The sequence below is a fragment of the Dreissena polymorpha genome, chromosome 6, assembly GCF_020536995.1.
Source record: "Dreissena polymorpha isolate Duluth1 chromosome 6, UMN_Dpol_1.0, whole genome shotgun sequence".
Taxonomy (NCBI): domain Eukaryota; kingdom Metazoa; phylum Mollusca; class Bivalvia; order Myida; family Dreissenidae; genus Dreissena; species Dreissena polymorpha.
The window spans coordinates 67870900-67895874 of NC_068360.1; the positions used below are offsets into that span (position 1 = coordinate 67870900).

Here is a 24975-nt window from a genome sequence, read left to right on the forward strand (position 1 = left end):
ACAAAACAATTTTTTATCAAATGTGTTGCAACCCCCTAAAACATCAACTAAAGAAGTTTAACAAATGGCCTACTATACTAAATTGTATAGTTACAGATAACTCATATAATGTCACACTTAAAACTGTCTTTGTTATTTGTTTTACTGTCTCATTTATGCAGTCTAAATACATTTAAATAGTATTTATCTTTCTGTACATCAAATGTACTAAAATCAAACATTCAACACATTCATGGTCCCATTTTTACACTTCAAAAATGTTCAAATTTCAATCTTGTAACACGATACTTTTAGTTCCAAAATTCACAACAGTGCCACATCTTCACATTACACATATTCTGCTCATGGTTAATTACACTCGACTGGTACTTGAACTCTGATCTCCAACATAACAGGTGTTGATACCTTCCACTAGTGTGCCCTGATAACAACCACCAGAGAGTCTAACAGCCCACAAACATTCTACATTAGACCTTCATTCGCCAACTGCAGACATGTTATTAACAGAAAAGAACAAAAACTCTGCTTGATGATTGGTTGTACATGAAACTCAGTCAAAGTCCACCCAATAAAATGTTCACATTTCCTAGATGTATGTTCTGTATACCAGATTGCACACGCCTGCTGGCCACCCTCAACATACTAAGCCAAGGTAGCCCTCATCTTGGCTGTGTCAAGTCTCGCCTGGTCAAAATGTTTACCTCGGGACGACATAAAGTTCTCATATCTAAAATAAAAGGTATTGATTGACATCAATATCTTGAAAGTTTCAACTTTTAAGGGAAAACGTCAACCGACTATAGAAAACACAGAATAATTTTTGTATCTGACAAGCATAGAGTTTGAGTTTACTTGCACATTCTCCTGAAAGCCATGTTAATATAGTTCAAATTTATTTCCAAATCCAAGCTAATAAAAAATAAAACAAGAGCACCGCCTTGCGGGTGCAGACCGCTCATCTATTTTTCTTTTTAAAGGTGTAGGGACCTATCTCAATTTCAATCACAAAGGAGGGAGGGGTGGAGTGGAGAGGGGTGTATAGTGTGGGGGTGTGGTCATTTATTACATTATCTCCCAAAAATGCAAAAAAAATGCAAAAAAATATTTATTTTTTTTTGGGGGGGGAGGGGGGGATTCTTGGGTGGACAGTATTTCAAAAATAAAATAATAAAAATAAATATTTGTGTTTTTTAACCATACTTTAAAAAAACAAGAGATGTGTTTGTCAGAAACACAATGCCCCCTATTGCGCCGCTTTGAAATTATTTTTTTTGTTGTTTTTTTTTTTTTACCTTGAAGAATGACCTTGACCATGAATATTCCACCACACAAAATGTGCAGCTTTATGCGAACGCCACTTTTAATTATTTTATTTTTTGACCTTTGACCTTGAAGGATGACCTTCACCTTGAAAGATGACCTTGACCTTGAACTTCCACCACTCAAAATGTGCAGCTTCATGATAACGCCACTTTGCAATTATTATTTTTTGACCTTTGACCTTGAAGGATGACCTTGATCTTGAAGAATGACCTTGACCTTGAACTTCCACAAATCAAAATGTGCAGCTTCATGAGAACGCCGCTTTGATTATTTTTTTACCTTTGACCTTGAAGGATGATCTTGACCTTGAAGGATGACCTTGACCTTGAACTTCCACCACTCAAAATGTGCAGCTTCATGAGAACGCCGCTTTGAACAATTTTTTTTTTTTACCTTAAAGGATGACGATGACCTTGAACGTCCACCACTCAAAATGTGCAGCTTCACGAGATACACATGCATGCCAAAATGCCAAATATCAAGTTGCTATCTTCAATATTAAAAAAGTGATGGCCAATGTTAAAGTTTTCGGACGGACAGACGCCATATATTTGACATTTGACCTTGAAGGATGACCTTGACCTTCACCTTTCACCACTCAAAATGTTTAGCTCCATGAGATACACATGCATGCCAAATATCAAGTAGCTATCTTCAATATTGAAAAAGTTATGGCCAATGTTAAAGTTTTCGGACGGACAGACACCATAAATTTGACATTTGACCTTGAAGGATGACCTTGACCTTTCACCACTCAAAATGTGCAGCTCCATGAGATACACATGCATGCCAAATATCAAGTTTCTATCTTCAAAAGTGAAAAAGTTATGGCCAATGTTAAAGTTTTTTTCAGACGGACGGACAGACTGACTGACATACTGACACACAGTTCAACTGCTATATGCCACCCTAAAAAAAAATTTTTATTATTAAAAAAAAAAAAAATAATGGGGGGGATTGAGGGGGGATTGAGGGGGGGGGAGAGGGGGGTGGATTCGGGGGACGTGGGGGATATTTTGGAAGGAGTCTATTGTGGTATGTCAGGTAAGAGTTGTTTTGTCAAAGCATCAATCGAATCTAATCATAAATAAAGAAGTTATGGCAATTTTTGCAAAATTTAATAATTTGACCTTGAGAGTCAAGGTCATTCTAAGGTCAAGGTAAATTCAACTTGCCAGGTACAGTACCCTCATGATAACATGAAAGTATTTGAAGTTTAAAAGCAATAGCCTTTATACTTTAGAAGTTAAGTGGATCTAAACACAAAATGTAACCATATATTCAAATTTACTAAGTCAAAAAAGGGCCATAATTCCGTTAAAATGACAACCAGAGTTATGCAACTTGTCCTTTACTGTCCCCTTATGATAGTCTGTAAGCGTTCAAAGTATGAAAGCAATATCTAGGATACTTTAGGGGTAAAGTGGACCAAAACACAAAACTTAACCAAATTTTCAAGTATAAAGGGCCCATAATTCCGTTAAAATGCCAGTCAGAGTTACATAACTTTGCCTGCACAGTCCCCTTACGATAGTCAGTAAGTGTTGCAAGTATGAAAGCAATAGCTTTGATACTTAAGGAAAAAGCTTTGATACTTTAGGAATAAAATGGACCTTAACACAAAACTTAACCAAAATTTTCAATTTTTTAAGTATAAAAAGGGCACATAATTCTGTCAAAATGCAAGCCAGAGTTATCTAACTTTGCCTGCCCAGTCCCTTCATGATAGTAAGTAAGTGTACCAAGTTTGAATGCAATAGCATTGATACTTTATAAGAAAAGTGGACCTAAACGCCGACGCCAAAGTGATGACAATAGCTCATATTTTTTTTTCAAAAAAATAGATGACCTAATAAAACCAAGAGTAACAATACTAATGTTTCAGAAAAGCTGAGTTGAAAATGAGGCATAACTTTCATAAAATTTAACATAGGACCATATATTTTATACGGGTCAATACTAGCAGGTTAAAATACTGTACGTTAAAAAAGTGTTGCAAAACTTTAGACTAAGGACAAAATGACGGAAAGACACACAGACAGACTGACAGACATTTTGATTCCAGTTTACTACTTTTTGCTTTGTATCCGAGGGTATAATCTTGTTTTCAAAATTATGTAATATCAGAGTGCATCAGAACTCATTGTGTATTGTAAATGTATCATTGTTTAGTGGCCAATAATCATTTCCTATGCAGTATGGCCTGTCTGTAATCACATTTCCTAAGCAGTATGGCCTATCTGTAATCACATTTCCTATGCAGTATGACCTATCTGTACTCCCATTTTCTAAACCGTATGGCCTATCTGTACTCACATTTCCTAAGCAGTATGGCCTATCTGTACTCACATTTCCTAAGCAGTATGGCCTATATGTACTCACATTTTCTAAGCAGTATGGCCTATCTGTACTCACATTTCCTATGCAGTATGGCCTATCTGAACTCACATTTCCTAAGCAGTATGGCCTATCTGTACTCACATTTTCTAAGCAGTATGGCCTATCTGTACTCACATTTCCTAAGCAGTATGGCCTATCTGTACTCACATTTCCTAAGCAGTATGGCCTATCTGTACTCACATTTCCTAAGCAGTATGGCCTATCTGTACTCACATTTTCTAAGCAGTATGGCATATCTGTACTCACATTTCCTAAGCAGTATGACCTATCTGTACTCACATTTCCTAAGCAGTATGGCCTATCTGTACTCACATTTCCTAAGCAGTATGGCCTATCTGTACTCACATTTCCTAAGCAGTATGGCCTATATGTACTCACATTTTCTAAGCAGTATGGCCTATCTGTACTCACATTTCCTAAGCAGTATGGCCTATCTGTACTCACATTTCCTAAGCAGTATGGCCTATCTGTACTCACATTTCCTAAGCAGTATGGCCTATCTGTACTCACATTTCCTAAGCAGTATGGCCTATCTGTAATCACATTTCCTAAGCAGTATGGCCTATCTGTACTCACATTTCCTAAGCAGTATGGCATATCTGTACTCACACTTCCTAAGCAGTATGGCCTATCTGTACTCACATTTCCTAAGCAGTATGACCTATCTGTACTCACATTTTCTAAGCCGTATGGCCTATCTGTACTCACATTTCCTAAGCAGTATGGCCTATCTGTACTCACATTTCCTAAGCAGTATGGCCTATCTGTACTCACATTCTCTGGTACTTGGCTCTCTCCTCCCCTGACACAGAGGGCCTCATCTTGCCCTGGGCTGACAGCAGGTGGGCCTGGGTAACCATCAGGGGGGACTTGGTCAGGTGGGGGGACTCCGGATTCAACAGGAACGGCTCAGAGATACGCCTCTCACGGTTGTGGATCTCTGTCACCTAGGAAACACTGGTCAGCATTAGCAGCAGTTATTATACTTGTTATAACAATCAGTATTACCAAAATAATTTTAATAATGATCATGATCATCATCACCAATATAATCATCATCATCATCATCATCAATCCTCCTACTCCTCATCATCATCATCACCTAAATAATTACAGGGGTGTGATTGAGGTGAAGTCTGTGGGGAGGAAAATTCTGTCGCCTGATTTTTACTACACGATTTGCATGCATAATACAATAACAAACCTTAAAACAGACATTTAAATAAACATCTTCTTATACTTCATAACTGGATTGATTGATGAAATCCTTTTTAACTTCACATTTAACATATTAATTATTGCATTTTATTCACAATTAACATATTAATTATTGCGCAAGGTCAAAAGTGATCAAAACAATGTGATCTTATCCCTGTGAACGATTTCGGCAATCTTTCATTTGAGCTCAATGTGTTTACCTTTGAAATACGGTATAAACTGTCACAGCCTTAAACAAACGACACTTTTCAACGGGATCCGTAACTCAATATTCGTTCACATGTACACTTTGCCTTGCTGTATGGCTTTCTGATTTATATCGACTTTTGTTTCTATCAATTCCCATTTAACTTTGTTTTTCACTTATGTGTGAATCTCCGAGATTTGCAAATGAAACAACAAAGAAATACCAAACACATTTTAAAATATTGATTTTTATTTGAAGATTGGGAAACGACAGCTAATGTCATCGCTCGTTACAAAAATGCTCAGGCAGAATCTACCAGTGTCATATGAAATACGTCCTCTGAATTGGCCTATCCCCATTTTTTTTAAAGAATTCACGCAAATCTCAGAAATGACCCTGGGACACCTTGATCCGCAGAAATCTGCGGAAAAATCTCACCCCTGTAATAAGCATCATATCATCATTGTCATTTTTGTTTTCATAACCTTCATCCTAAATATCCTCCTCACCATCAATCTTACCCTACCTGATGGTTGATCCTCTCCTCTATCTCAGCGGTCACCATGGTGATGCCCTCCTCCAGACTGGGGATGTAGGCCAGGGTGCTGCCCGACCGGTGACGCTGCCTCTGTCAATCAGCACACAAAGGTTATTGTCTTACATGTTAGCCAATATCTTGCAAAACAGACAATTAAGCATGTGCTGGAAGTGGCGTCCCGGATAAGCTTGTGCAGTTTGCACAGGCAAATCAGGGACAATACTTTCCTCCAATACTGGATTTTCTCTAAGAAGAAAGTTTGTTTACATAAAAAATACCAAAAAATCAGAAAGTATGCGTTGCGATGGCAATGAAGACTGCACAGGCTGATCAGGGACCACACATGTGGCTCATCAATGTCCCAAGAGCATGGCTCAATCAAGCAGTATTGTAGCCATGTATAAGATGTCCCATGAACATGGCTCAATCAAGCAGTATTGTAGCCATGTATAAGATGTCCCAAGAGCATGGCTCAATCAAGCAGTGTTGTAGCCATGTATTAGATGTCCCAGGAGCATGGCTCAATCAAGCAGTATTGTAGCAATGTATAAGATGTCCCAAGAGCATGGCTCAATCAAGCAGTATTGTAGCCATGTATTAGATGTCCCAAGAGCATGGCTCAATCAAGCAGTATTGTAGCCATGTATAAGATGTCCCAAGAGCATGGCTCAATAAAGCAGTGTTGTAGCCATGTATTAGATGTCCCAAGAGCATGGCTCAATCAAGCAGTATTGTAGCCATGTATAAGATGTCCCAAGAGCATGGCTCAATCAAGCAGTATTGTAGCCATGTATTAGATGTCCCAGGAGCATGGCTCAATCAAGCAGTATTGTAGCCATGTATTAGATGTCCCAAGAGCATGGCTCAATCAAGCAGTATTGTAGCCATGTATTAGATGTCCCAAGAGCATGGCTCAATCAAGCAGTATTGTAGCCATGTATTAGATGGCGCCATGAGCATGGCTCAATCAAGCAGTATTGTAGCCATGTATTAGATGGCGCCATGAGCATGGCTCAATCAAGCAGTATTGTAGCCATGTATTAGATGTCCCAAGAGCATGGCTCAATCAAGCAGTATTGTAGCCATGTATTAGATGTCCCATGAACATGGCTCAATCAAGCAGTATTGTAGCCATGTATAAGATGTCCCATGAACATGGCTCAATCAAGCAGTATTGTAGCCATGTATTAGATGGCGCCATGAGCATGGCTCAATCAAGCAGTATTGTAGCCATGTATTAGATGGCGCCATGAGCATGGCTCAATCAAGTAGTATTGTAGCCATGTATTAGATGGCGCCATGAGCATGGCTCAATCAAGCAGTATTGTAGCCATGTATTAGATGTCCCAGGAGCATGGCTCAATCAAGCAATATTGTAGCCATGTATTAGATGTCCCAAGAGCATGGCTCAATCAAGCAGTATTGTAGCCATGTATTAGATGGCGCCATGAGCATGGCTCAATCAAGCAGTATTGTAGCCATGTATTAGATGGCGCCATGAGCATGGCTCAATCAAGCAGTATTGTAGCCATGTATTAGATGTCCCAAGAGCATGGCTCAATCAAGCAGTATTGTAGCCATGTATTAGATGTCCCAAGAGCATGGCTCAATCAAGCAGAATTGTAGCCATGTATTAGATGGCGCCATGAGCATGGCTCAATCAAGCAGTATTGTAGCCATGTATTAGATGTCCCAAGAGCATGGCTCAATCAAGCAGTATTGTAGCCATGTATTAGATGTCCCATGAACATGGCTCAATCAAGCAGTATTGTAGCCATGTATAAGATGTCCCATGAACATGGCTCAATCAAGCAGTATTGTAGCCATGTATTACATTAGGCTCATCAATGTCCCAAGAGCATGGCTCAATCAAGCAGTATTGTAGCCATGTATTAGATGTCCCAAGAGCATGGCTCAATCAAGCAGTATTGTAGCCATGTATTAGATGTCCCAAGAGCATGGCTCAATCAAGCAGTATTGTAGCCATGTATAAGATGTCCCATGAACATGGCTCAATCAAGCAGTATTGTAGCCATGTATTACATTAGGCTCATCATTGTCCCAAGAGCATGGCTCAATCAAGCAGTATTGTAGCCATGTATTAGATGTCCCAAGAGCATGGCTCAATCAAGCAGTATTGTAGCCATGTATAAGATGTCCCATGAACATGGCTCAATCAAGCAGTATTGTAGCCATGTATTACATTAGGCTCATCAATGTCCCAAGAGCATGGCTCAATCAAGCAGTATTGTAGCCATGTATTAGATGTCCCAAGAGCATGGCTCAATCAAGCAGTATTGTAGCCATGTATTAGATGTCCCAAGAGCATGGCTCAATCAAGCAGTATTGTAGCCATGTATAAGATGTCCCAAGAGCATGGCTCAATCAAGCAGTATTGTAGCCATGTATTAGATGTCCCAAGAGCATGGCTCAATCAAGCAGTATTGTAGCCATGTATTAGATGTCCCAAGCGCATGGCTCAATCAAGCAGTATTGTAGCCATGTATTAGATGTCCCAAGAGCATGGCTCAATCAAGCAGTATTGTAGCCATGTATTAGATGTCCCAAGAGCATGGCTCAATCAAGCAGTATTGTAGCCATGTATAAGATGTCCCATGAGCATGGCTCAATCAAGAAGTATTGTAGCCATGTATTAGATGTCCCAGGAGCATGGCTCAATCAAGCAGTATTGTAGCCATGTATTAGATGTCCCAAGCGCATGGCTCAATCAAGCAGTATTGTAGCCATGTATTAGATGTCCCAAGAGCATGGCTCAATCAAGCAGTATTGTAGCCATGTATAAGATGTCCCAAGAGCATGGCTCAATCAAGCAGTATTGTAGCCATGTATAAGATGTCCCATGAGCATGGCTCAATCAAGAAGTATTGTAGCCATGTATTAGATGTCCCAGGAGCATGGCTCAATCAAGCAGTATTGTAGCCATGTATTAGATGTCCCAAGAGCATGGCTCAATCAAGCAGTATTGTAGCCATGTATTAGATGGCGCCATGAGCATGGCTCAATCAAGCAGTATTGTAGCCATGTATTAGATGTCCCAAGAGCATGGCTCAATCAAGCAGTATTGTAGCCATGTATTAGATGTCCCATGAACATGGCTCAATCAAGCAGTATTGTAGCCATGTATAAGATGTCCCATGAACATGGCTCAATCAAGCAGTATTGTAGCCATGTATTACATTAGGCTCATCATTGTCCCAAGAGCATGGCTCGATCAAGCAGTATTGTAGCCATGTATTAGATGTCCCAAGAGCATGGCTCAATCAAGCAGTATTGTAGCCATGTATTAGATGTCCCAAGAGCATGGCTCAATCAAGCAGTATTGTAGCCATGTATAAGATGTCCCAAGAGCATGGCTCAATCAAGCAGTATTGTAGCCATGTATTAGTTGTCCCAAGAGCATGGCTCAATCAAGCAGTATTGTAGCCATGTATTAGATGTCCCAAGAGCATGGCTCAATCAAGCAGTATTGTAGCCATGTATTAGATGTCCCAAGAGCATGGCTCAATCAAGCAGTATTGTAGCCATGTATAAGATGTCCCATGAGCATGGCTCAATCAAGAAGTATTGTAGCCATGTATTAGATGTCCCAGGAGCATGGCTCAATCAAGCAGTATTGTAGCCATGTATTAGATGTCCCAAGCGCATGGCTCAATCAAGCAGTATTGTAGCCATGTATTAGATGTCCCAAGAGCATGGCTCAATCAAGCAGTATTGTAGCCATGTATAAGATGTCCCAAGAGCATGGCTCAATCAAGCAGTATTGTAGCCATGTATAAGATGTCCCATGAGCATGGCTCAATCAAGAAGTATTGTAGCCATGTATTAGATGTCCCAGGAGCATGGCTCAATCAAGCAGTATTGTAGCCATGTATTAGATGTCCCAAGAGCATGGCTCAATCAAGCAGTATTGTAGCCATGTATTAGATGGCGCCATGAGCATGGCTCAATCAAGCAGTATTGTAGCCATGTATTAGATGTCCCAAGAGCATGGCTCAATCAAGCAGTATTGTAGCCATGTATTAGATGTCCCATGAACATGGCTCAATCAAGCAGTATTGTAGCCATGTATAAGATGTCCCATGAACATGGCTCAATCAAGCAGTATTGTAGCCATGTATTACATTAGGCTCATCATTGTCCCAAGAGCATGGCTCGATCAAGCAGTATTGTAGCCATGTATTAGATGTCCCAAGAGCATGGCTCAATCAAGCAGTATTGTAGCCATGTATTAGATGTCCCAAGAGCATGGCTCAATCAAGCAGTATTGTAGCCATGTATAAGATGTCCCAAGAGCATGGCTCAATCAAGCAGTATTGTAGCCATGTATTAGTTGTCCCAAGAGCATGGCTCAATCAAGCAGTATTGTAGCCATGTATTAGATGTCCCAAGAGCATGGCTCAATCAAGCAGTATTGTAGCCATGTATTAGATGTCCCATGAGCATGGCTCAATCAAGCAGTATTGTAGCCATGTATTAGATGTCCCAAGAGCATGGCTCAATCAAGCAGTATTGTAGCCATGTATTAGATGGCGCCATGAGCATGGCTCAATCAAGCAGTATTGTAGCCATGTATTAGATAGCGCCATGATAAATCATGAAGCCAAAATGGATAAATTAAAAATGTTGTTGAATCAAATCCATCAAATGATCGTAAATGTAGTGGTCAATAATTTCATAAAAAAACAATTTTATTTGATAATGAAAAATTAATTCAAATGCTAAATTTGCATGTTTAATGAAATGCTGTTTTGAAACTCCAAAGTCAGACAGTACCTTACTAGCGGCCACATTTACACGCAGGCTTGCTGCCTGTTTCATTCTGGAGGCCCCTTCTTTCCTGGGCTTGCTTCCGTACTGGGCAACAAGGGAGTCACTGCCTGCCTCTACCATCGTCGTGTACTCGTGGATCGACTCCAGCTGTGCATTGTACAGCAGGGCTGAAATGGGACACATTGAACAGCAGGGCTGAAAAAGGGGCACATTGTACAGCACTGCTGAAATGGGGCACATTGTACAGCAGGGCTGAAATGGGGCACATTTTACAGCAGGGCTGAAATGGGACACATTGAACAGCAGGGCTGAAATGGGACACATTGAACAGCAGGGCTGAAAAAGGGGCACATTGTACAGCACTGCTGAAATGGGGCACATTGTACAGCAGGGCTGAAATGGGGCACATTTTACAGCAGGGCTGAAATGGGACACATTGAACAGCAGGGCTGAAATGGGGCACATTGTACAGCAGCGCTGAAATGGGGCACATTGTACAGCAGGGATGAAATGGGGCACATTGTACAGCGGGGCTGAAATGGGGCACATTGTACAGCAGGGCTTAAATGGGGCACATGGTACAGCAGGGCTGAAATGGGGCACATTGTTTGGATTGCAGATACATTGGCTTCTATGCATGTGCGTAAAGGGTCGTCCCACATTAGCCTGTGGAGTCAGCATTGGCTAATCAGGACAACAATTTCTGCTTGAATTTAATTCTTTGTTAAAATGAAGTCTCTTCCAAACAAAACTCCAGTCTCAGCATAAAGTGCTCCCTGATGAGCCTCTGCATTCTGCCTGTACAAACATAAAATAAGCCCTGTTTTCCAAGAAGGAGGCGCATTTGTCAGAAGGGCAAAATGATGTTCTGCAAGGTACAAATGCTGGTATTTCAAGAGAAAACTAAAACTTTTTAAAGTCCAAGTGTTACTCAGGTATCTAATACATTGCACCCCTGTGCTATGTCTCATTCAATAGGATCCAAAACTGTTAAATAGAATAATACAGACCTTACAAAGAAGGCCTTAGATGATGCCAATCTATCAGTTTTTATATGAATTTCATTCTGGGAAAAGGAGGCATAATGCATGTGCATCTAGTGCCATCCTAGATTAGTCTGTGCAGTCTACACAAGTTTATCAGGGACACTCCTTCCCACCTTACCTGAATTTCTTTTAGAAGAGACTACCTAAAAACAAAACACTTCCATAGAAGTGGAAACGGCCACACCTGATAAGCCTGTGAGGATTGCACAGGCTAATCTGGGATGACATTTGACAGCCATGCATTAAGCCCAGTGTTCCCAGAACGCTGCTCAAACAGACAGCTACCTTTGAAATCAGCCCCTGTGAAGTCCTTACAGCTGTCAGCAAAATGCTGCAGGTCCACGTCATCAGACAGAGGCACCTTCTTGGACAAGGCCTTCAGGATGTTCAGCCGCTCAGACTGAGAGGTTAAATTGAACATATAAACACACATATTCTCTGAAAATATATGAGCTTGAGCTTTACACTGGAAAAAAAGAGATTAATGCATGTGCGTAAAGTGTTTTCTAAGATTAGCCTGTTTAGTCCACGAAGACAAATCAGGGATGTAAATTTTTGCCTAAACTGGATTTAAGTCAAAAAGAGACTTCTTTTAAACGAACTATTGCATAAAAGCAAAATGTGTCATCCCTGATTAGCCTGTGTGGACTGGACAGGCTATTCAAGGATGACACTTTACGCACATGCATTTAGCCCGATTTTTTTCAGTACGAGGCAAATATTTAAAAGACATTATGAAATTTTACACCTACGTCTTAAAGAAATAACTATATTTATTGTAGTTTCCTCACAAAAAGTTAACCAGCTTTACAGAATGCTATTTTTAGCATCATCATGCACGTATTAAGTTCATATTAATGCAGAACATCTTGCTAATCCCACATCCCCAACCACCCCCTCACGTCTCCAAATCCACCTCATCTGCCCCTCACCCCTGTCCCCTCTCACCCAACACACCTCATTGGGTAGTCTACAGAGCAGACACTTGTCAAGGCGGCCAGGTCGCAGCAGGGCTGGGTCTATCAGGTCAGGACGACTGGTTGCAGCAAGCACATACACACCTGTAGGAATGAGAGACTCTCTATTAAAACAGGCTCATTTAAAAAGACAAAACTATCATTGAATAGGAGATATAAATGTAAACATGTTTTATTCAAATATGAACATACGGAAACAGTGTAAGCAATTCTTAGAACAGAATATATAAATAAATAATAAAACAAAATGTTAGAATATGTCCTTAAATAAAAAGAGAATACTCACAATTATCTCATAATATTTTAATTATTCTATAACTATCTTCAATTTCTTTTATAACGCATACGATGAACTCATTACTTTATGAAGTAATAAAATACTTCGTTAAAGAACATTACATCTTAATACTTGATTACCCACAGGTATACACAGTCATAACATTTAAATTATCTGTTTTATGACAGTGGTATCAAAATGGTATTTTGATATCTGTTGAATATATGTTGTTGCATTAATTCATTATTACAGGAAAGTTTTGGTTGTACAGAAGCCTTGTGTAGGTCACTCTTGTACAGGAACAAATACCATGCTGGCCTACATACTAGGGGACATATTGTTTTTGCCCTGTCCGTTTGTTGGTTTGTTTGCGTCAAACTTTAACATTGGCCATAATATTGAAGATAGCAACTTGATATTTGGCATGCATGTGTATCTTATGGAGCTGCACATTTTGAGTGGTGAAAGGTCAGGGTCATCCTTCGAGGTCAAAGTTCAAATATATGTGGGGGGACATAGTGTTTCACAAACACATCTTGTTGAATGTATAACTGTAACATATGCGCATATTACTTTTAGAACATTCAGTAAGTTTTCAGTGTAAGCCTTAAGCCTAAATTGGTTGGTTGTCCTTGCTGTTTACCCCTCCATTTACCATCTAGCCTTGTTATTTACCCCCTCCATATACAATCTAACCTTGCTATTTACCCCCTCCACATACCATCTAGCCTTGTTGTTTACCCCTTCACATACCATCTAGCCTTGTTATTTACACCCTCAATATACCATCTAGCCCTGTTGTTTACCCCCTCCACATACCATATAGCCTTGTTGTTTACCCCCTCCACATACCATCTAGCCTTGTTATTTACCCCCTCCACATACCATCTAGCCTTGTTATTTACCCCTCCATAAACCATATAGCCTTGTCATTTACCCCCTCCACATACCATCTAGCCTTGTTATTTACCCCCTCCACATACCATCTAGCATTGTTATTTACCCCTCCACATACCATCTAGCCTTGTTATTTACCCCTCCACATACCATCTAGCCTTGTTATTTACCCCCTCCACATACCATCTAGCCTTGCTATTTACCCCTCCATATACAATCTAACCTTGTTATTTACCCCCTCCACATACCATCTAGCCTTGTTATGTACCCCTCCACATACCAACTAGCCTTGTTATTTACCCCTCCACATACCATCTAGCCTTGTTATTTACCCCCTCCACATACCATCTAGCCTTGTTGTTTACCCCTCCATATACCATCTAGCCTTGTTGTTTACTCCCTCCACATACCATCTAGCCTTGTTGTTTACCCCCTCCACATACCATCTAGCCTTGTTGTTTACCCCCTCCACATACCATCTAGCCTTGTTGTTTACCCCCTCCACATACCATCTAGCCTTGTTGTTTACCCCCTCCACATACCATCTAGCCTTGTTGTTTACCCCTCCACATACCAACTAGCCTTGTTGTTTACCCCCATCCACATACCATCTAGCCTTGTTGTTTACCCCCTCCACATACCATCTAACCTTGTTGTTTACCCCTCCACATACCAACTAGCCTTGTTGTTTACCCCCATCCACATACCAACTAGCCTTGTTGTTTACCCCCATCCACATACCATCTAGCCTTGTTGTTTACCCCCTCCACATACCATCTAGCCTTGTTGTTTACCCCCTCCACATACCATCTAGCCTTGTTGTTTACCCCTAGACATACCATCTAGCCTTGTTGTTTACCCCCTTCACATACCATCGAGTCCCTCTACTCCGTCTAACTGGGTCAGAAGCTGGTTCACCACGCGATCTGTTACACCTGTGTTGTCATGGCCACGTCTAAAATGTCAAACACCTCTGTAACTAGTCACAGTATTAAAGTTGATATGAGCCACCATCTAGAAAAAGTTGGCTTAATGCATGTGCTTAAGTCATCCCACATACTAGTAAGTCTTTGTGGTCTGCGGGACAACACTTTCCCCATGCATGGATTTTTTTCTCCTTTCAAGGAAATCTCTTTAAATAAAGATCTAGTGGGGAAAATGTTATCTCTGAGTACAAAGTATATAAACCAATGTATGGTGGTGCATAACATCACTAGTTATTTAATGTGCTTTTTAATGTGCTTTTTAAGGTTCATCTTTTTGGAGCTACATGCAAATCATGTTAAACAAGCAAATTCGTTGAATTTATGTCCCCTGCCAAAACAAACGTGTTTTCAGATGGGTGCAAATCTCTTGATATACTGTATAATCCTAAAAAAAATAATCAAGTGTAGGGTATTGTTTTTATGAATTGCAATTCTCCTCATTGATATCTATACACCTACTAAGTTTCATGTTTAAATCTAGTAGCATATCTGAGATAAAGGCCTGAGAAGTTACATCATACACAAAATGTGTGAAACACTATGCCCCCCCCCCCCCGTCCCATATATTTGACCTTTGACCTTGAAGGATGACCTTGACCTTTCACCACTCAAAATGTGCAGCTCCATGAGATACACATTCATGCCAAATATCAAGTTGCTATCTTGAATATTGCTAAAGTTATGGCCAATTTTAAAGTTTGACGCAAACAAACAAACCAATAAACAGACAGGGCAAAAACAATATGTCCCCCAGTATAGACTAGGGGACATAAAAAGGGGCAACAACTCTTACTTAAGAAGGTGTTTGTTATGGTTTCTTGAGCAAGGCAATTCTCCTCATTTATATCTACACACCAATAAAGTTTCATGTAAAAATCTTGTATTGTATCTGAGATATAGCTCTGAAAAGTTACATAACTCATGTAAGGGCAAGAACTTTTCCTTAAGAAAGTGTAGGGTTATGGTTCTTGTATATGGCACCTTATCAAATTGCTATATATACACCCATGGAGATTCATGTTGATATCGTATATAGTTTTCAAAATATCACCCTTCCAAAATTTGGTGACAGACGGACAGAAGGCCTGACAGACTGACGAACAGACAATTCCAATTCCATATCCTTACTTTTATAAAAACTATAACTACTTGTATAAACAAGATATGTGTTTGTCAGAAACACTATGTCCCCTTTTGCGCCGCTTTGAAGCTATATATTTGACCTTTGACCTTAAAGGATGACCTTGACCTTGACCTTTCACCATTCAAAATGTGCAGCTCCATGAGATACACATGCATGCCAAATATCAAGTTGCTATCTTCAATATAGCAAAAGTTATTGTAAAATGTTTAAGTTGGCGCAAACCAACCAACAGACCAACAGACCAACCAACAGACAGGGCAAAAACAATATGTCCCCCACTATAGTGGTGGAGGACATAAAAAGGGGCACAAATCTGGTTGTCACAAAAGGATCAAAAGCAAAGTTAGCACAAATTGATGCAAAAAGGTGAAATAATTAACATGCAGGCTAATATGAAGTTAAGTTTCAGCAATTGTTTTTACTTACACAAGATTTAAGTTAAACAATGTAATTTTTTAATGAGTTATTTAAAAAAAAATATCCCCACCAAAATAAAGTGGTGCACAAGCTCACATGCTGACTGGTAAGTTTTATCCTGCTAGCATTAATACTTTTACCCCGAGTTATGCGCGCCAAAAAAGTGCGGCAGACAGAAGGCAAGGCTGACCAACAAGGGCAAACCTATATTCTACCCTCATTAAGTGGGCACATGAACAAATCTAGATTATATTTGATTAGCAGTGAACGTTACCTAGGTGCTATGGAGTCAAATTCATCAAAGAACAGAATGCAGGGTTTAGCACTCTGGGCCCTGAAACAATCACACACACATAACCAACATAGGGTAAAAATATAATATTTATAATAAGACAATAAACGCATCTTATTAATTATCACCTCTTAATAAATGGCCATTACATCATCATATCCTTTACAAAGGAGCCCACAGAAACTCATTCATCAGTCTAAATACTGTACATCCGACATTTCCAGGTGTATTGTCACTAATGCTCATGTTGAAAATTTATTAGAAAATAGGACAGCACTTTGATGAAGTGTTTTCCACCCATATGCTTAAGCATTTGTTGAATGATAAAATACTCATCAGGATTTCTTCTACAAAAAGCTCTCTAAAACATTCAGGTTATTAAACCTTAAATAATCAAAATAGGCATATATATTTGTAAACCTCTAGCATTTTATCAGTTTATAGTTAATAACAATCTAATGTTAATATTTCATAACAAGGTGTCCCTGACCTTACAAAGGTGTCTCTGCCTATATTTCTCTCACCTCACAAAGGTGTCTCTAACTATACTTGCCTCACCTCACAAAGGTGTCTCTGAATATACATGCCTCACCTCACAAAGGTGTCTCTGACTATACATGCCTCACCTTACAAAGGTGTCTCTGCCTATACATGCCTCACCTTACAAAAGTGTCCCTGACTATACATGCCTCACCTTATAAAGGTGTCCCTAACTATACATGCCTCACCTTACAAAGTTGTCCCTGACTATACATGCCTCACCTTGCAAAGGTGTCCCTGACTATACATGCCTCACCTTACAAAGGTGTCTCTGCCTATACATGCCTCACCTTGCAAAAGTGTCCCTGAGTATACATGCCTCACCTAACAAAGGTGTCCCTGACTATAAATGCCTCACCTTACAAAGTTGTCCCTGACTATACATGCCTCACCTTACAAAGGTGTTCCTGACTATACATGCCTCACCTTACAGAGTTGTCCCTGACTATACATGCCTCACCTTACAAAGTTGTCCTCGACTATACATGCCTAACCTTATAAAGGTGTCCCTGACAATACATGCCTCACCTTATAAAGGTGTCCCTGACAATACATGCCTCACCTTACAAAGTTGTCCCTAACTATACATGTCTCACCTTACAAAGTTGTCCCTAACTTTACATGGCTCACCTTACAAAGGTGTCCCTGACTATACATGCCTCACCTTACAAAGGTGTCACTGACTATACATGCCTCACCTTACAACGTTGTCCCTGACTATACATGCCTCACCTTACAAAGTTGTCCCTGTCTATACATGCCTCACCTTACAAAGGTGTCCCTGACCGCCTGTTCACTGGCCCCTATGTATTTACTGAGGAGCTCCGGCCCCTTGATGCTGATAAAGTTCAGTCCACACTCCTTAGCAACGACCCCGGCAAGAAGAGTTTTACCCGTGCCTGGGGCTCCATATAACAGCAGGCCTGACCTCAGTCGCAGTGGGCAGTTGGCAAACAGCCTGGGGTACTGTAAAGTAAAAAACATTTTGTGCATAACAATAACATACCAATATTGAGTGCATACAGACTTGAGTTACATGCAGGAGTTTGTAAGACAGCTTCAGTACCCCTTACATATGTATAAATATACCAACACAATTACATTTAAATGCATTCAATAATTGTTGTTTTCAAAGATTCTTAAGGGGGTACTCATGTTCTTTGATTTTGGAAACACTAAGTAAATTGTTTCATTTTCTATAAGCATGTATGTAGCAGTATAACTCAACAAACCCTACCTGCAATAACATGCATTTTTATATGACATTTTATTATATGTGCATTTTATTCTCCAGTAGCTGACAGGGAACCACTCGTTGTATTTCTATATATATAGTAACAGTGATCTCGACCCCAATCAATACGCAATCCCACAGTGACTTTAGATATACAGTATTTATTAAAACAGTTTTATTATAATAGCTCATTCAGTGATAATTGTACTGACTTTGACACAATCCTCCCAATGTGTAATCATACCTTTAGTATTGATTTATTCCGTCATACAATAAAAAAAACAAGAGATGTGTTCTGCAGAAACACAATGCCCCCTATTGCGCCGCTTTGAAAAAAATATTTTTTTAAATTTATTATTTGACCTTTGACCTTGAAGGATGACCTTGACCCTGAACTTCCACCACTCAAAATGTGCAGCTTCGTAAGAATGCCGCTTTGAAAAAAAAAAAAAAAAATTTTTTTTTTACCTTTGACCTTGAAGGATGACCTTGACGTTGAACTTCCACCACTCAAAATGTGCAGCTTCATGAGATGCACATGCATGCCAAATATCAAGTATTTTGAATATTGAAAAAGTTATGGCCAATGTTAAAGTTTTTTTCTGACGGACGGACGGACAGACTGACATACTGACTGACATACTTACTGACCGAAAGTTCAACTGCTATATTCCACCCTACTGGGGGCATAATTAACCAAAATCACCAAAATAAATTATTTAGCCAAAAAGTTCATCCCCATACCAGAAATAATTGTTTCAAGTATGAATGAAATTCTAAAAGAGGAAGTGACATACTGCAATATTTTGACCTTGCCCAACACCGAAGTAGGGTCACATAGAATACATGTAGCTTGCTTCAGTGTTCTGCCGTGAATCTTTACTGTTGGGGACAGGGATCCTTTAGGGTTAAAAAAGTGGGGACAAAAAGGAAAAATCTGGGGACACAGAAATATATTTGTAGCAGAATCAAATTTTCATAAACAAATTACCTTTTACTTGCACTCTTAAATTTGCTTGATTTCTTCTTACAGCCAGTCCACAGGATGTAACATTCTAATTCAAACTTGTACATTTTAAAATATTTTTAAAACTGTCAAACACTTGTAATTATATTTACAAAACTTTGAACAGATTTATGGTCATTGGACTCAGCATTGCGTGTCAAAGTATTTGTTTTGATAATTAGAATTACCAATAGTAAAGGCGTTTTCTTCTTTGTGCTTTATGCACAAACTGCATGTCATTTTGTTGTTGTCAAACAGTGACCAAGACAATTTTCGAAGACAATTTGCTTGAAATGTATGTTTTGGGGCAGACTTTTTTGTCATTGCTAAACGATGTTGGGACTTGGGAAGACTCTATTGTTATTATTATCGTCATATTTTCTAATTTTACTCGCCGGAGGAAAAAAACTAAAATGGATTTTGTTTTCTTCGGCCGGTCACTTTCCGCCATTTTGAAAGGTGCGAAAATTTCCTTGATATCAGCTGATTGGTTGTTATAATCTCAACTTACCATTGCAATAAAGTGTTATTAATGTAAATTAACTATTGGGTGTATTGATTGGCTGCAAAATGACGTCATGTCCAATGAAATAATTCGTTCTAGTTACACATTCACTAGATTACTTTACCGACTTACAAATTGAATCAATAAGTTTTTATTCCTAATTCCTGTGCGCCTGCGGACCCATATACAGAAAACAGGTGGGGACAAATATTTTATTTTTGCGCCAATGACGCATGGGCGCATCCATGGCAGAACACTGTTGCTTTAAGTTCAAAATGTCCATCCAGTTTAAATAAGTATGCTATTATAGTAATTATTATTGCATATTTCTTATGAGTACTTAATGCAAATTAATATTATACAATTTTGGTAAACAACACACAAACCTTTGAGGGCCACTGCAGGGTCTCCACCAGTGTTTTCTTGACTTCAGTGAGTCCCCCTATGTCATCCCATCCCATGTCTCCAGCCTCATGGAGTGGAACGTTCCGGATGGACGCCGGTGTGAAACCATGGAGAGCTGCATCAAAATCATGTTGAGACAACTCAACCACTGTCTCAGTGCGGGGACCTGCAAGGGTGTAACAAATATGATACATGTTTAAAGGTTTACATTATTAACATGTTCATTGAAAGTCACAAGGGGTTATACGCCACCTTAGAAACATCTGCTGATGCCATATGGTTACTTCTGTAATCAAAGGTACCACAATTTTTGTATTATAATGCCATGAAACTTATTGTCATTCATGCCTGACTCAAAACTATCCAGTGACTTATTTTGATATGATGTCACTATTACAGCAATATTTTCCAACAAGAAACTGTCAAAGACGGGTGATGCTCCACAAAGTTGTTTTTTGTCACAATATTGCACTATATATTCAGATAAAAGGAAACGTCTTGAGGGTTGAGAAATAGCCAGGACAAGAATTGCACTATATGTAAAGTTAATGGAAAATTTTAAAGAGCCATAACTCTGTGAAAAATCATTCGACCAGAACCGGCTGATTATATGCACATTTCCTCTTCGTAGTGAAGCTTACCATAAAGTTTAATTGAATTCCAGTCATTAATTGCTGAGAAATAGCCCGGACAAGAATAGCACTATATGTACAGTTAATGGAAAATTTCAAAGTGCCATAACTCTGTGAAAAATCATCCGACCAGAACCCGCTGATTATATGCACATCTCCTCTTGGTAGTGAAGCTTCCCATAAAGTTTCATTGAATTCCGGTCATTAGTTGCTGAGAAATAGCCCGGACAAAAATTGTGCACGGACGGACGGACAGACGAAGCGGCGACTATATGCTCCCCCAAAATTTTTTTGGGGGAGCATAACAACAATGAGGTGTCTATGATTTCACTTTTCACTGATGATACAATGATAATACACCAAAACTAGAAATGGTGCGGCAGTGGCCAATGCGTATCCCCACGCCGCATGTTTGACCCCAGAGTTGGTTATAGGGCCATGCATAGTTTAAATAGACCGTATTGTCATAAGAGTTGTTCAGTATCAATTTGAAGTAAATCGGTGCAGAAATGTAAAAGTAAATGTAAAATAGCATTAAAAAATGAGTGAAAATCTCTGATGCTGCCCCACCCCAACCCCCATAACTTTTGACACAGGGGTCAGATCAAAATTCCAAATAGTGAAGGGTCGCACATTATGCTCATAGCTACCATGTGTGTTAGTTTCAAGGTTCTAGTGCTAATAGCGTAGGAGTAGATAGTGGCCAGGACGGACAGACGGCAGAGATAACCACAATATCCCCACACTTTTCAAAAAGCGTGGGGATAACAAGCATATAATCTCTCTGTACGGTCCCTACCTCTCCCCTGACTCAGTAGACTAGCATGGATAGCTCTGTTGATGACATTCTCTATGTCCCTGGCTACATAGCCTTCAGTTCTCTGTGCCAGCAGGTCAAGGTCAACACCCTCTATGGACTGAGAAGAAAGCTTTTTCTTCTTCTCAAGAATAGTTTGCAGGATGGCTTTCCTTTGTGTCTGAAAAGTATGTAGCAGGGAATAATTTATTGACTTTCAATTGAAAGTTCATCTATTTGTTAAAACAAAAATCAAATTAAAAAGTTCAACACCTGGATTATCTTATGAATATACACTTGATAAAACAAATATCGTTGAAAACGATGGATGCTCCCCTTACATTCATGGTTTAGGTAAGTTGCTGAATGTTTCAACCATTTGATTGATTGTGTGACCTTGAGAAAATCTATTATTAGCCTTGGTGACCTTGACCTTGATCCCAATGACCTCATCAAAAGGTAGAGGTCCATGCAAGGTACCTACATGCCAAATATTTAAAAGATCGGTAAAATATTGAAGGCGCTAAGTGAAACTGCAACAAAAGTGTGACAGAAAAATCTATTATAAGCCTCAGTGACCTTGACCCCAGTGACCTCAAACCTCATCAAAAGTTAGAGGTACATGCAAGGAACCTACATGCAAAATATGTAAGAGATTGGTATAATTTTGAAGGCCCTATGAGAAACTGTAACAAAACTCTATTATTAGCCTCCATGAGCTTGACCTTGAACCCAGTGACCTCAAACCACATCAAAAGAAAGAGGTCCATACAAAGTACCTTCATGCCAAATATGTAAGAGATCGGTAAAATATTGAAGGCGCTATGAGAAACTGTAACAAAAAGCTATTATTAGCCTTGGTGACCTTGACCTTGACCCCAGTGACCTCAAACCTCATAAAAAGGTAGAGGTCCATGCAAGGTACTTACATGCCAAATATGTAAGAGATCGGTAAAATAATGAAGACGCTATGAGAAACTGTAACAACAAGAGATGTGTTTGTCAGAAACACAATGCACCGCTTTGAATTATTTTTGGACCTTTGACCTTGTAGGATGACCTTGACCTTGACCTTTCACCACTCAAAATTTGCAGCTCCATGATTTACACATGCATGCCAAATATTAAGTTGCTATGTTCAATATTGCAAACGTTATGAAGAAGGTTAAAGTTTTGGTTAAAGTTTTGGGACACACACACACATACAATGACAGACAGGCCAAAAATAATATACCCACGATCTTTCCATCCGGGGGCCTAAAAATCTATTATCAGCCCGGTTACCTTGACCCCGGTGACCTCAAACCTAATAAAAAGGTAGAGGTCCATGCAAGGTACCTACATGCCAAATATGTAAGGGATCGGTAAAATATTGAAGGCACTATGAGAAACTGTTACAAAAGTGTGACGGAAAAAAATCTATTATTAGCCTCGGTGATCTTGACCCCAGTGACCTCAAACTTCATCAAAGGTAGAGGTCCATGCAAGGTACGTACATGCCAAATATGTAAGAGATCGGTAAAATATTAAAGGCGCTATGACAAACTGTAACAAAAGTGTGACAGAAGGAAGGAAGGACAAACTGGCAACTATATGCACCCCATATATATATATACATATATATGGGCAGTGTGCGAAATTCAGATTTTAAAGTAATATCCCAAATTCTTATACACATATATAAAAAGTAAAATTTCTTACTAGCCCGACTATGAAGATTTTTTAATTCCAACTAGCCCGAATGGATTTTCACTAGCCAAAACCCTTCGGGCTAGTGTGAATTTCGCACACTGTATGGGAAGCATAAAAAACCTATTGGTGTGGGGACCAATACTCAGCATTTCCTGTGGAACTCACCCTGTCTGGGGGACCAATACTCAACACTTCCTGTACGAGGTGAGTCCCTCTAGAAGACACAAGTATGGAATGAAGAGACGATCTGGACTTTGTTGTGGCCACCACAGCCACTTGGCTCAGGTTACGCACCTCCTTACGTAGCAAGTCCTTCAACACTGAAAATCATCGTCATTTCAAAGGAAAATTAATCCTCTTTAACAAAAACAAATAATTCTTTATGACAAATGAGGACAAGTTAGGATGTATACGTTACTTTTAAATAATTATGACTAATTCTTAGAACATGCATTATAACTGTTAACACTTCAAGGATAAGTAAAACATAAATTGAATCATATACAAACACTTAAAATATATTTTCCTAACTTAAAAAAACATATTTTTTCTTTCAAAAATAGTCCTGTAAACATTTAATACATGCACTTTAGACTAACAGTTTTTTAGCAGCCCTATACCTTCAACAACATTGAAAGCAGTGGCTTGACTAACAGAAGCCTTACTTCCACTGTGAAATCACTTGAATCCATGGGGTAAAACATTTGGCTTAAATAAAACAAGGACATATAGCAGTCTTAAATCCCAAAAGTAAAACTCTTGTGAAATGACCCATGATGAAAACTTGTTAACTGTAAAATACACCTGTGTTTGATAGGTCAATAACTTATAGGTGTCAAATCATTAGATAAAGTTGTAGACACCAATGTTATCATATCATTTAAAACTGATCTTTAAATACTTATCTTCAATAATGCTCAAAATTGAACACGCACATTCTTTACTATATATGTAAACACATAAAAACAAACTGTTGACTTTTCTACCTGTTTTTTGTGTTGCATAGTTCTTGATTGAATTGACTACTCCAGTAGAAAACTTGAAGTTATACATGTCAGTGTTTTTTTCCCACTGCTATCTAACTTAACAAAGGATTACCAAAATAAACATGCACTATAAATTTTCATTTAACTTTGCCTCTCGCCAACTCATCTCACCCTCTGCAATCCTGGCCGCATACTGTGCCTCCCCGGTCATCTCAAACTCTGGACCTGCAGGGGCGCCGGCCAGATGGTCAAGGTCATCAAGCACAATCAGCGCAGGCTGGCGCCAGGCCGCCTCATCAAACACTATCTCAAATGTCATCTGCACTGTGTCCACTTTCTTACCTATACAACGAAGTACGAGCATTTATTATATACCTGTTTAATGCTTTTAACAAAATACAGGTTGTATCAATCGTTGAAATAAATGCCGTATTATGATACTTGCTGTTTTCCGATTCCATATTACCATACTAGCCTGACTATTTTCTTCGACATACATGTATTTAATGACGTCACATTACCCCCAACGAAAATAGGAAACCCCTATTCCATATTACCAAATATATTACCTAGTACATTGTCTGACCTCATTTCTGTGAAGAAACACAATAGTTTTATTTAATTTCTCTGGAATTTAAGGACATGTCGGACGTGGTGTTTTTTAACAGTAAACTATGTATAAAACA

The 24975-nt window shown here is 39.2% G+C and overlaps 2 protein-coding genes across 3 annotated transcripts in view; both read right to left on the reverse strand.

Moving 5' to 3' along the window:
- Positions 1-24975, reverse strand: part of LOC127833374 (60S ribosomal protein L8-like) — a 368912-nt gene that overhangs the window by 328230 nt on the left and 15707 nt on the right. The window lies entirely within an intron of this gene.
- The window catches only part of LOC127833362 (peroxisome biogenesis factor 1-like), a 51853-nt gene continuing 27186 nt past the window's right edge, over positions 309-24975 (reverse strand). For both annotated transcript variants that reach the window (XM_052358560.1, XM_052358559.1), the window contains 13 exons: positions 24461-24631; positions 23469-23623; positions 21615-21792; positions 20165-20349; positions 17800-17999; positions 16476-16535; positions 14527-14609; positions 12461-12564; positions 11789-11903; positions 10461-10624; positions 5655-5756; positions 4498-4670; positions 309-727 (listed from right to left, as the gene is read on the reverse strand). In XM_052358560.1, coding sequence (XP_052214520.1) covers positions 643-727; positions 4498-4670; positions 5655-5756; positions 10461-10624; positions 11789-11903; positions 12461-12564; positions 14527-14609; positions 16476-16535; positions 17800-17999; positions 20165-20349; positions 21615-21792; positions 23469-23623; positions 24461-24631 — 1775 coding nt within the window. In that variant the 3' untranslated portion in view covers positions 309-642. The remainder of the gene's footprint in view (positions 728-4497; positions 4671-5654; positions 5757-10460; positions 10625-11788; positions 11904-12460; positions 12565-14526; positions 14610-16475; positions 16536-17799; positions 18000-20164; positions 20350-21614; positions 21793-23468; positions 23624-24460; positions 24632-24975) is intronic.